This window comes from Triturus cristatus, chromosome 11 (genome assembly GCF_964204655.1).
Source record: "Triturus cristatus chromosome 11, aTriCri1.1, whole genome shotgun sequence".
Taxonomy (NCBI): domain Eukaryota; kingdom Metazoa; phylum Chordata; class Amphibia; order Caudata; family Salamandridae; genus Triturus; species Triturus cristatus.
Genome location: NC_140594.1, coordinates 415782792 through 415796824, shown reverse-complemented (window position 1 = coordinate 415796824; position 14033 = coordinate 415782792). Strand labels below are relative to the sequence as shown.

Genomic DNA, 14033 nt, shown 5'->3' with positions numbered 1-14033 from the left:
ACTAAACTGCGGTCTATCGGTGACCTGTGGACTAATTTGTATCATTAAGAAATATGATTTATCCTAACATTGCTCAATTATTATGTATATTTTTTGATTATTTATGATGTTAGTTTTCAATGTGATCTGTTTTTGCTTATATAATTTCCTTTTCCTTTGTTATATTTTATTTTTTCTATTTTCACTAATCTGCAGGCCCCCTGAAACTAGAGAAAACGCCCTGAAGAAGGTGGCACCCTGTTGAGCGGGTGATTGCACCGAAACGCGCGTCGGCGTGTCCTGTTGTTTTGATCTGGCGCATCCCCCTTATTAACCTAGTGGTGTCTAACCCCTGAGACACCCTCACACTGCGAGGAGGTTTTTCCTCCGCTTTTTTTCTCTTATTTTTTAATGAAGAGTTAATGTATGCTTTATGTTTGAGATTGACTGTGTACGAATGTATGGTGTGCTTGATAATATGATTGCTATTTAATTGTACATATACTCTCTCTATTCCCTGATGGGGGCCCATTTTTGATTTTTTGTACATATCACTATCAAAAATAATTTTTTGTGTTGTTCATCTTTAACCCATGAGTCATTTGTAAATCCACTAGTTGAACTTTTGTATCAAAAAAAATAAAGATATAAAAAATATTATCTTCAACCCCAGATTTCTATCTATGTGTTTGTGCTCTTCTCCAAATGATGTGGCTGCTGTCAATCAGATTTGGGTGACATATCAGTGAGATCCTTTCGATCCACCTATATACGTTAAGGTAGAGCTACTTTTCTTGAGTTATTATTGTTGTTAATGTGACCAGTTACTGGGTGGAACAGGCTTACGCCCGAGGTGCTACCTGTAGCCTCTGTTGATGTTTTTGAGTTGGTTTATAGCTTAGGCCCGATTACAAGTTAAGCCGAACTGTGTGCCGCGCGTGGGAAACTGATACACCTGATTATAACCAGCCTGGTTGTTCCACACTCATCATCTGATGTCCTGGATGTGGCAACACCGGTTTAGATTATAGTGGCCAGAAACTGCCATCTGGAAAATTATATGAGGCTTGGTATGTAACTGCAGAGTGGTCACTGGCAGCCATCCCCTTCCCATGGCACGGGTGGACAACAGAACATTCCTCCCTGTCAGCACACAGATTCTTCTGAAACCTTGGGGCACATTTACAAAGCAATGTCCGAGCGCTGATCTGCGCCAAATTCAGCATGCAGCGCATTGAAATGTTTTAAACGCATGGATGTGCAGGCACCCTGGTGCCATGTGGCAACGGTGCCTGCGCTGCAGGGGTGATTGTTTATGTGCAGGAAGCGACACCTTCCTGCACATAAACAATCACTCATGGCGATTTGCTGCACACATAGAAAGAGCAAAAATATGGAGAAATTAATCATTTCTCCTCATAGCGCCATTTTAATGCCTGGCCTTAGAATGACGCTGTTTTGGGCGCTGCCTCAGCCTTGTAAATCTGGGGCAGCGTAAAAACACAATGGATTTTGTTGTGGAACGCCCACAGCAACGTCCATTGCATGTCCCTTTGCAGCAGAGGACTCCGGTGGAAAGGGGCATAGTTACAATGTGGCATTAAGTCACATTAATTGGCTCAGCGCCACCTTATCAATATGGGAAATGGCGCTATGCCACCGGAGCATCAAGAAAAGTAACGCTCCAGTGGTGATAGGGGCTTGTACATATGCCGCCTTGTGTCCCCCCCTCAACCTACCTCATTGCACTGCCCCGCTCCCGCTTTTCAGCTCCCGTTTACCGCTTCCTCGGATCGCATGGTAAATGAAGATATTATTCCCCATGGAATAGGAATTTTGTGCGGAATTTCACTTGGATAGAATGGGTCCATGCTGTTATTCCCATTCCAGAGGGATTATCTCGTAATAGCCTGATTTCGGTACAGGGATACTGGTCAGCAATATTATTTTCAACCACATGGTATGTCCACACCTAACTCCTCCTTTCTTGTAACTGGGACTTTAGATAAAAGTTATTGTGGGCAATTCTACAAATCCTGGGAAGGGCTGAAAAGTGATTATTGTACTCATCATATTTTGCCGAATTCTCCTCTGTACCACAACACTCAGGCCCCAATTATAAGTAGGACAGAACGGTGCCTCCGCTGTCTCCGCGGTGGGATATTCATCAGGCCCATTATACCTGGTCGGACTTTCCAGCACTCACATTTCTCATGTGTGGGATCACTAGGTCTGATTCTAACAGCCAGACATTCAGACATGGAACATCACCTGGCCCATGCCAGATCCCAAACTACATCATGGGATAGGACAGAATGCCATCCCGCATATACTCTGCTCCATGATGCCCGCCTCACATTACTCTCTGCGTCTGGCTTTAACCTCCCACAAGCCCAGGTCAGGAGGTAAGTGAAAGTCCTAATCCACATGGAATAGGGAATTCTCTGTAGAATATTAGAATATTACTCAAACTGGGTCACTGTAGGTATTTCCAGTTATGTGGAGATTAACATGTAATACCTGGAATGGGATGTGGGAATCTGAGACAGAAACAATTTCTTGCCTGATTGTATTCCTGCACCTCAGTGGTTGATTTGTGAAAAAATAAGTGTCGAGGCTCTCGTCAGGAGGCAGCTTCCAAAAGACCATTGCTCCTATTATCGCCGTCTATAACAGAACTAACCAAAACCCTACAAGTGGTGAGAGGGTGTGGCATAAGGGCCAGAGCTGCTCACTTTGGAACCGGGGATCCAGGTTCGAGTCTCGACGTAGGCTAAACAGCCTGTGATTCTGGGCAAATCACTTAATCTCCCCAGGCCTACCAAAAATGAATGTGTCCTTAACTGGTGCTCATAAAAAGCGCACTTTTGAGTCGAGATATAAGCGCCGGTGTTGACAATTACGTGCCGGTGCTGAGCAATGGAAACCACAGGCTCAAATTATGCTCTGCTGCACCTAAATCTACCTATTTTGTAATCAGGGCCATAGAGGCACCGGTGTGAACTTGGGAGGAGTAGTATCCACTACGTGAACCACTGCCATTCCCAATTATAACTTGTCCTATGTTCTCACACCCGGATTTCCTGGGTGTGGGCACTCTAAGAACGATATGAAAATCCCATGATGCTGGCCCCCAGCTCCCGCCCACTTCATGGGAGTGGGGGCATGGCACACCCTCTCTGCCTGCTCAAAGTCCCCTCTGATGCCCTCCACACCACGCTTCCCGCTCCCTCGCACTGTCCACCATGCTCCATCACACTTCGGGCAGGTGGCAAATAGGAGCGTTCATTCCAGCGCAATAGGGAATTCCTTGTAGAATTTCACCCATAAAAAAATTAGGTCTGCATGATTAATCCCAATTCCATTGAGATTAAATATAATGGCCGAATTCTTGTTTGGAGATACCAGCCATAAACATTATTTCAGACAGCACAGGATCCTCTCAACGAAATCCATCTTTCTAGTATTCAGGGCACTTTTTTATGGTGTTCTCCAGGTGTCACCACTGTCTGTGTGTATATTTAACACATTCACCAAGCTATTAATCAGCCTTGTTTTTTTTTCTTTCTTTCTTTACTTTTGGTGTTTTCTAAGGTGATGGTTGCCATATTGTGATTGTAAACTGTTATCAGCAAACATAAACTAATATTGGAATTATATGTTGCCAACACAGAGGTCCTTTTACAGACCGAACGAGGACTCGACCAGTTTCTTTTAGTGCTGAACGGCCTTTCTGACTTGAAAGTACTGGAGAACTAGAGCTGGCTGCATCTGATTGTTTCTAATCAGGGGAGAGCATGACTACCTGCCAGTAACCGTCCCTCGCCTTTGTCACCTACTGGCTTTGCCAATGGTTTTTAGTCACGCTGCATAGCATCCGTAATCATCTGTAGCATAGTTAAAGGAAAAAACAAACAAATTAAAGCCTTTGATGTGGCCGTAGGTGTCATTTTCCAGGCGCCCATGGAACGCATGCTCATGGATACAAAATGACGCTGGCACTTTTTCTTTCTAGTTACTTACAAGTGCTTTTTAGGTATCGCCTAGCGTTGCAGCGCATTCGCTGCTCGCTCGGCGAGATTTATTGTCAAGGAGGACTTTGAGAGAAGGGCTTGAAGCCCCACCCCTTAATACCATTGGCTTGTATCACCGTTTATGATAAACGGAGGGCTGCCATTGGAAATAAGCTTTCTGGCTTGCCTCCCTTTTGCTTTTTTGTCCTGCCCACCCGAACTGGCTCGCCTGCTTTCCTTCTGTTGTAACGCTATTTCTTATCTTTAGTGGGCCATGTGTTTCTAATTTGAAACACATGGCCCTCTAAAGACAAGAGATCCCCATGCTCTGGCTGCAGCACGGTCCTCTTTCACTTTCGGGACCGTGCTTGTTTAACTTTGAAACTGAGCGTGGTGCTGCTTCACAGACACCGTGCTCGGTTTATTTATATATTTCTTAACTTTAGCACTGAGGGCAGCGCCCGCTTCAAGGACACCGCGCTCAGTGTTAAAGTTAAGAAATATATAAAGAAACCGAGCACAGTGTCTGTGAAGCGGCGCCGCGCTCAGTTTTAAACTTAAGCATTTGCAATGCAATCGGACCAATTACATTGCAAATGCTTGTTAATTAAAGTTTGCCCAACAGTTCATATCAACGAGAACTTAACTTGCCTTATCGCTTACTGCGATGGGGGTGGAGGTGGTAGCTGGGGGCTGCCCCTACATTCAAGGATTTATTTACTTTTATTTGATTTTGAGTACCACAGCATGTTGTTATGTCATTTAACCGAATCCTTTCCAATACTTTAATTATTGTAATTAATATGTATGTATCGCTATTCTGTTTTGCGGGCAGCCTGTATGGAGCGCAGTCACCGTGTTTTTGAAACCTCAGCTGCGTTTGCAAGCAGTCAATAGGGTTGCTGACGCTCGTAGACCGAAAAAAGACATTTATACATTTTCCCTATACCTTCCAACCTTTCTTTCCGAGTTGGAGGGTCACCTGGAGATAGTTCCAGATGGTAGAGCTGTCTGCAGTGCCATGACTTCCCGCCAAAACTTTGGACCGCGTGTGCGCCATGATAGTGCGTAGTGGAGCCAGCCTGTGTCATGTCCCAGTCTTTTCAGGCAAATTCATTCAACAGTTAATAAAACAACTAGGGATGCCGGAAGGCAACTAAGGGCGCTGCCAGTAATCTTTTCGAACATGTGTATTTGAAGCAACAATATAGGACCGTTCTCCTGTTTTGTTCTGAAGACATTGGGTGTTTTTCACTGCCTTTTTAGACTGACAGCATTAAATAATGTGTCAATATTTGTGGTACTTCATGGTAATAAAGAGCTTTGTAATTATGTGTAGTATCCTCAGGTCATGTTAATATGTTCCCTTTCATTCTGTACCTAGCTGCTCAGCCAGTGTGAGTGTTCGTGTGTGTGTCAGACAGTTAGGAAGATGGGCTGAGCAGCTAGGAGTTTGAAAAAGAGAGCAGTCTGAGAGGAAGGTAATGAGTGCTAGGTCGCACTATATGTAAGTTGAAAAGCAAGCATGTAATATTGTAGATTTGTCTTTTTCGGAAAATCGACTCCTTCTTGGCACATCTTCATCCCCGGTTTTGCGAACTCAACACTCTTCCCCCTTTTCTGTGACAGTTTGGCCTCTTTAATGCTCCTCCTCTGTGTATGTGGAAGCCCTCGCTACCTCCTCTCCCTCTTTTCCCTCTTCTTCTGTGTGCGACATTTCATGCTCCCATGCCCTTCTTTTGCCATAGCTGTCAAGGTTCCAAGGCCCATGCGTGAAGCGCAGATCCGGCCCATATGTTTTCGTTGAATTCTGGGACTTGTAGGTAGTAGTCCTGGTGCATCCAACCACCTCTCCCAGCCACAGCTTGCGCTGTCCCATCCGTGCCTGAACATAGTATGTGCTCAGCTTCCATTTTCCAGTTAAAGTATGTGTTCACCCGGGCACTTCTGTTCTCCTCTCTCTGCATTTCTGCGGTCTGTGCTCGGCCACATGTCAGCACTTGGTCCGCCTCTGTCCAGCCAGCATGGGCTCGCCGCAGTTTGTTTCTTTGAGTATGCCTCACCTCCGTTTCAAGATCGGAGCACGTTTCATTGCCTGGAGCAGACAAGCCAGTACCACCACCGGAGGTGGGGCTAAAGACACCGAACAAGGTCACCCTAAGAGGGCCCGAGTCATCCACCTCGGGCCCAGATGCGGTGCAAGACAAAGCTGCTCTATTGATTAATAAAGGCCGGTGCTGCGTGCCTTGCCAAGGTCAGGTCTGGACCTTTCTAAGTAAACACCTATCAAGGGATCATTAGCACATCATTGCTGCTAGACTGAGGCATTAACTTGTCACTCGCCTAGGCCCCCTCCAAGCCTTCCCACTCCGCCACTCGTGCCAAGCTCTTGCGCACTCTCACTGTCGCCAGCAGCAGCATTTGTTCTTATTTTGACTTTAGGCGCCAACCGTTGGCTTATGTGCAGACTGTAAAGATTGAAAAAGAAACTCAAATCACGACCAGCGACTAGCCGTAGAGAAGGTCAGTAGAGAAGGTGGCAACAAGAAGACGAGGTTTGCAGGGAGGCGACTCGCGGCCAGGTTCTCTTGAAGCCAGTCTCTCTCCCAATGTGTCCACTGCTCTCCTGACTCCCTCTTCTGCTTTACTATTGCAGTTTATCCATCATCTCTCACCTATAGTATTCCATTGTTCTTCTCGCTATTTCTGTCCCTCGGATCTTTTCCTCCCGCCCCTTGTACTAGCCGATCTTTTTTTATCTTTTATTCTCTGCCTCACATCCTTCTATCCAAGTCTCTCTTCCCGTGTCCTCCCACCATTTTCCTACCTCTATTTCCAGTCTCAAATGATTGCTCCTCAATAGACATTGAGACGCAAACTCTCCTCAGTTTCGCCCCCTTACTCATCCGCTCCCCCATTCTCTACCATTCCCCCCACCATCTAGTTCTTTACCTCTCCTTTTCACATTCGACTATCTATTGGCCTTCCTTTTTAATAGTTTTTTCTTTTCCTGCTGCTGTTTTTCTTTCCCTTAAACTGTTTTCACTTTGTACCACTCTTCCTCTTTGACTCCGCATCTCATTTTTTAGGTCTCGCCTTGCTGTAGTCTAGTGAATGGTGCTCATTGTGTCCTCTTAAGTAGGATGGAATGCTGAGCCATGCATACCAGGATTTCAATCCCTCACGTGCAGGGTTCCAAGAGATCTCTGCAGCAGGCGCCCAAGCCACCGAGCTATCTCATTCTCATTAGATATCCCAATAAGAGGCGGGCTCGACTGTGATGGCTAGAGATGCCAATGGGAGGGGTTTTACCACGGGAGGCGGAGTCTGAGATCTCACAGCTGCCAGACACAGGAGGACAAAATGCGCGGCCACGAGACTGAATGGTCTTTTGCAGCCTCACCCTCCACAGGCACCGGGAGAAAGTGTGTTGCTTCACACTCCTGCCAAGTCACAGCCCATGGGCTTTGTCGATCCCATGTTCAGAATGGATTTGAGTTTTTTTTGTATAGCGCACACTAGAGTGCAATCAGGTTGACAAGGCGCTTTACAGTATGGGTGGCAGCTATTGTTACTGTTAGGTAGTGATAGTTACAGAAATGGTTGAGAAAAAAAGCAAAACAGAAAATGAGAGAGCGGAGAAGGGACAACATTAAACAGCAAAAAAACAAATGACGGGGAATAAATCTCGGAAAAATGTCACACCGTGTCCTGGAGGCACGCGCAGTACTATTATAATGCTCTTTTATGGTGCAGTAATATTTCGTTTGGGACTGCGCCGTGCTCTCTCTTCTTGCCCAGATTGGACTCAGCAATCCGTTATGGGCTCAGATTAGTGCCGGAGGTTAACGCACCCGCTGCAGTGAGCTGCAGGTGCCCAGCCATGGACTCCGCTCCAGGCCCTCAGGCTTCTGAGGTTTGTGACATGAATGTAATGCATGTTTAGCACATGTGACCTGCCAGTCCTGGGTATCATGTATGTACTCGGCTGTAGTCATCAGATGTGGTCTCACTGGACGGTGGCCTAAAACATATGAAGTGTATTTCCCTTCAGCAACCACAACCCATTTCTGAAGAAAGTGTGACACGACATTTGAGCACACGTGACTAGGTGTGAGCACAGCTGAAGGCCACCAAACACGCCATCATGGTTAATTATTTTTGAACAGGCTTGAGAATGTTTCATGTTTTAGCATGCTTGACGACGCACTGTCCACAGGCTGACGCATTTTTGGATTTTTTTAGGCACGGCTGCGGGGGCAGCGGCACGGCGTCGTCTTCGTGCGGGACTCGTCCACATGCCCCGAAGATTACGTGCTGTCCTTAAAAAAAATGTTCTCGTGTGTTGAACCAGCTGGAGCCCTTCGTGGGAAACTTAGGCTCGCTCGCTTTTTGCGATTAGGGACAAGTGTTTACACCACACTGTTTACACCGGCCGCCGGTCTGTTCTTCACTGAAGTCCCACACATCAGTCGCAGGGGGTTGCAGAAAAATAACTTTCTGAATAAGGCCCAGAATACTTACTTCTGAACTTTGGCCAGCAATCTTTTTGACTTCATATGAGTAAGCATGCATGTCACATAGCGCCTTATCTGCTCTGATTACTGTAACGCTGCACATCGTCGCTGGGAAGTAAAAGGTATTGAACTTATATAAATAACGAAGGAAACAAGGAGACACGCGGTCTGGCCACTACAGCCTGGTCTGCTGAGACAGGGGATACACATTCCTCGTTCCGCACAGCAGCAGGGGCAGCCGGCGGTAATTAAAAATGTAATGCTCGGAACATACGCTGCTGTCAATGTGCGCATTTGCAACACCGGTGGCTGTGTCTGCAACACCGACACACTCCCTCCCCCCTTCCTTCCTCTCAGAGCATCACCAGCAGCTGCTAAACATGGAATCTCCATACTGTTTACTTCAGCGCACGGAGGACTGCCCCACAGCTATGTACAATGTCATGCTCAGGTGCTGGACCCACCAACCCAAAAACCAACCTTCCTTCAGCACCCTGATATCACTGCTATGGAAGGTGAGGCTCACTGCGAAGCAAGCTTCTACTCTGTCTGCGATCCTTCACAATCCCATACGGGACTTCACAGGCAGCGCTCCGGCACTACTCACTAGTAACGTTCCCAGTGCCAGTGCTTCTGCACTACTCACTACTAACAGTACTACAGTTAGCAATTCTGTACAACAAACTACCCACCACCTCACACCACCCTGCATTGTCCCTTACCCTCCATTTGGCCTCTCCAACTTTTTTCCTTCCTGACTTTCTGATCTGCACCACCTTTCCCTTCGCTTTTCTGCCCGGATCACTGCCCCCTCCTGCCTGTCCGATCCCCACAAACCTCATTGCTTTGTGTCCTCCTATCTATCACCACTACGGTACTGTCTTTGTACCACCCTCACTCTGTCTATACAGCCCTCCCTTTCCATATCACCCTGCTTCTGGTGCCCTCTGCATCTTTCATCTCTCTGTGCTGTTCACCTTCCTGGCTACACCATCACCCCTCCGGCTTCACTCCCTGTACATGGCCAGCTTCCTGTAGGACCCTCCTGATGGTCAATACCACCTCTGTGCCCATTTCACTCTGCTTGCACTGCCACCCTCACTCCAGTACCACCACCCTCCTTCCAGTCTGTACCATTTATATTCTCTTAACCACCCTCCTCGCAGTAACTCCACCCCATAGTGCTTGTTCCAGACTTTATTCCCTTTATATACCCCTGTATCTTAATTGTGCCTCCCTTCATTCCCACTATATGCCCTTCTCTTGTGCCACCTTTCATTCCCACTATATGCCCGTCTCTTGTGCCACCCTTCCTTCCCATTATATGCCTGTGTCTTTTACTTGTACCGCCCTTCATTCCCACTATATACCCCTGTATCTTACTTGTGCCGCCCTTCATTCCCACTATATACCCCTGTATCTTACATGTGCCACCCTTCATTCCCACTATATGCCTGTCTCTTGTCACCCTTTATTCCCATTATATGCCCGTCTTTTACTTGTGCCGCCCTTCATTCCCACTATATACCCATGTATCTTACTTGTGCCGCCCTTCATTCCCACTATATACCCATGTATCTTACTTGTGCTGCCCTTGATTCCCACTATACACCCCTATATCTTACTTGTGCCGCCCTAGATCACAGCAGGTGATGTGGCACTATTGGCAGAGCTGTCGACTTTGGAACTGGAGGAATGAGGCTTCAGTCTTCGATAGGCAAAACAGCCAGTTGTTCTGGGCAATTCACTTAATCTCCCGTGCCTTAAAAAAAGCATTGAAAATGCAATAGGTCTCGCCTTTGATTAAGTTAAAGCCATTTGCTTTGCTAATGGTATTGTATAGCAAAGCAAATGGCTTTAACTTAATAAAAGGCGAGACCTATTGCATTTTTAATGTTTGTTTTACATAGCATCCAATACGTAGACAATCTGTTTCCAAGCAATCCTATTTTGTAGGTAACGGAGCTAAGTACATGAAGACCAGGTGATTTGACAAGGATCACACAATATTGATACGTAGAGAGATCACGATTAGAACACTGAGGTTTCCAGATGCTATGTAGGTCAATTCATTCCTGGGGCCAGATCTTCTTAGAGTTTCTCGTTGCTCAAATGGGTGTAATTTCTGATATTTATATGTTTCCCTCATCTTGGTTGCTTGATTTTGCGTGCGAGAAAGTGTCACTCATAGTCGTTGAAATGTCACTCATAATTAAACTGAAATTATGAAAATGTCACACATAAGAATCTGAAACATTTGCAGCTATGCTCATGATACCCTTATTGTAATGTGCCTATTCTCTATGTAAAGCATTGTAACAAGTATCCTTGTCTGTCATTCTTATGAGAATGTTCTAGCAGTAAGATGCCTATTCCCTCCATTAAGGAAAGCGAGCATCCAGTCGCTGAGCACCAAGGTCTTATCGGTGGCCGCTCACGGTCCTAGAACTCGCGTACCGCATGAATTAGAAATTGAGACAGATTTGCGCGCCGACACTCGCGATGTACCTATAATGGGACTTATTAAAGTCAAAGCTTCGGCATGTTAAATAAATGCGCTTTTCAAGTTTTTAAATGGCTTTGTCATATTTTATGTGATGTTTGTTGTATGCATTACATGGGAAACATTTCTAAAGCTCGGCTTATGCAAAGGATCTTGTTCGGGTCTCCCTGAAAATGTATTGGGTGGCCCATCTCTACAATAAAGCATCATGGTACGAAATAGCTCAGAAAGCACGCAACATGCGAACGAGCCTTTCATATTGACCAGCAGAGGTCAGTCCAAGGCCACAAGTAGCACTCCATCATCAACTCATAGCTATATCAAATTTCTGTACAGCAACTTCCTGATTTAATAAAGCTCATTTCTAAGTGGAACACGCCGCATACGTCCCTTAACTTACACTGCCATATATGCTTCTAAAAGACTTACTCGCGATCTCCGGCACACCTTTATTCACTACATTTCCCAGAAGACCCGTCTGCGCGTAGGGGCGTAAACAGTTTAGGAGCCACTCCTTTCAGTCTACCACAGAAGGGCGTGTCCTCAGTGGCATATGGAGCTCTCTTATCGATACAGTTCCTGGTGCAAGCGTCGAAGCAAAAGCGTGTGCTGTGACGTCATCACGGCACGCGTGCTGGCCGTTTGGCACATGCGCAGTGCGGAGAGAGCTGCTGGGCCGCCGCAGAGGTTCCTGTCAGTAGAAGAAGGTGTTCTCTGGTTGCCTGACTCGACGCGCGTTTTCTTTTTTTGTCCCGTGTTCTGTTCAGCCTCTTCCAGAGTATCATTCCTCGCACCTCCTTACATCGCTCCCCGCGGAACCTTAGAGAGCCGCTGCGGCCGGTGTGTTCGGGCGGCTATGGCCCTGAAGAGGATTCAGAAGGTGAGAGTGGATTCAGGGCAGCGGAGCGTTTTAGGAATCCTGCTGTCGTCAGTCGTTTGCCACCGTTGCACGCACTAATGTCTCAGTCTGAATGAGTACCCTTATCTCACATGAATCAGTCTGCCCTCTTTCCCTGTTTAGGAATCATTGACCTCCAGGGAACACCACAGTCAGCCCCCTCGTATGAATCAGTGTAATTACGGTTACTTCCGCTGCAAAGATCACTGGTTTCTAATTTCGACGAGAACACGTTACAGTGTTCTGATCTGTTTGACTCCCCTCGGGAATCAATTTCTCCCCTTCCCCTGGGTCTCTTATCTCGTATACTCCACGATCACTATTCACCACCCAACCTGTTATCTCTGGCCTTTCAATTTTTACTAGCTGACGTCACGCTTCTCCATGCATGACTAACTACAGACTCCCAGCGGTCCAAGTGTCGCAGTCTGCCCCATGTCCTCTGCCCCTTAGGGTTTCCTGATCCAAGCCTTTCCACCATAGATTAACGCCTGACAGACCTATGCTCTCCCTAGATTACTTTGCCTTGGTCATCCTGTTGCTCATCATACGACACTGTTTCTTATTGGATTGCAACCCAGGACTTTTCCAGTTAAATAATTATGTGATGGGCTCTCGTCTGTAAATCACTTTCGGGTGGACCTCTAACTTTCTGGCGAGTCTTCTTTTCAATTACTATCTGACTGCCCCCCTCCACTTAATCATTCCTGACTGACATTCCATTTTACCACCATCTAGTAATTCTTCCCCTCTGGGCCAATGGTTCTGTCCCCTTAATGCTTATCTGTTTGTTTTTTTTTGCGTGCCTCCAGTCCTCAATTTTTATCTGACAACCTCCCCCTCTTGACAACCTCACCATCTGATCATAATTTGGATCACAACCTATCCCTTTCTCCCATGAAGTTCTGTCCCATCTATCATAATACTGGTGGTGATCTGCTAGCGGCTACATTGTTGATCTTGCCCTAAGTGACATTCTGTACGTGCCATGTTTTGCGGCTTACCTCACCAGTCTCAATATGGGAGCTTCTTCCTCTTTGGCCCACCCTTTTTCTGGATGTTATCTTGCAGCTTCCACTTTGCGGAGCACCAGAATAGCCATACCCTTCCTTCACCGCCGACCCCTCACTGGTAGCCTCTATTTTGACACTTTCTGGCAGTCCCTACCGCTAATCCTTGGTTGACTCCTGCTTCTTGTAGATCACCATTTAGCAAGCCAACTCTTCAGTCAGATGCAACACAACCCGAGCGCCCACACTAATGTTGAAAGGCTACTGTTTTGAGGTTAGATCTCTACAGGACTCAAAGGTTTAATAGTGAGTAGCAACCATCGTGTTGCAACATTTGAGATCAACTATCATGTTGGCAGTGGGTCATTTAAGGTCATGTGTAGTTCTGATTGCAGTTCAAGTTGTTAATATTGTGGTGATGTATGAAGGAGACAAACGTCTCTAAATTAGTTGATTTGAGTTATTGTCGTTGATGTGAGAAGCCTTCAATTGGGAGCTCCATGTTTTCTGCTGGTGTCTCTAAGGTGACCTGTTCTAAGAGTTTGGAGCTCACCACAAGACAAACATGGTTGTTGTCCCTTTTTTTTATATAGAGTATTTAGAATAATATTTTTTGCTTCTTTCATGTCCCCTCAGACCAACTCGTGTCAGTGTATGATGGCATTGCGATATGTTTTGTTCAGTTAAAACCCTTCTGCATATGTTAAGCCGTTCGTTTTGTTGATGCATCTTCAAAACGCAGATATGAATTACATGGTTTGCCGTAAACCTTTTTCAAATTCCTGGATGCTGAAACTGTCCAGATTCACTCCGGATATGTAGTGGAAAAGATTGTGAAACATCTCTTGAATTATTGCCCACTCTAGCATTAAACAGCTGCACGTTTGCAATCTGTCATGAAGATGTAGCTGTTTTCACTCTGCTCTTTGTGCATTTCCTTGAGAGTGCAGGTTCCCAACTTTAGCGGTTTATGTAAATGTATATAAATGTTTGGGTTTCCTTAGTTTGTTGCTTCAGTCTTTAAGTGTAGACGTGTGATTTCTGTCTGCATGAGTTAACCATATTAAATTAGGACCGAAAAGTTCGTAATTTGTACAACTTTGTTTCATGTCT

General features: G+C 46.0%; 1 protein-coding gene across 1 annotated transcript in view; it reads left to right on the top strand.

The window, feature by feature from the left end:
• Nucleotides 1-11596: 11596 nt before the first annotated feature.
• UBE2D4 (ubiquitin conjugating enzyme E2 D4) overlaps nt 11597-14033 on the top strand; it is a 377357-nt gene continuing 374920 nt past the window's right edge. The window contains exon 1 of the mRNA XM_085636153.1: nt 11597-11892. Coding sequence (XP_085492279.1) covers nt 11662-11892 — 231 coding nt within the window. The 5' untranslated portion in view covers nt 11597-11661. The remainder of the gene's footprint in view (nt 11893-14033) is intronic.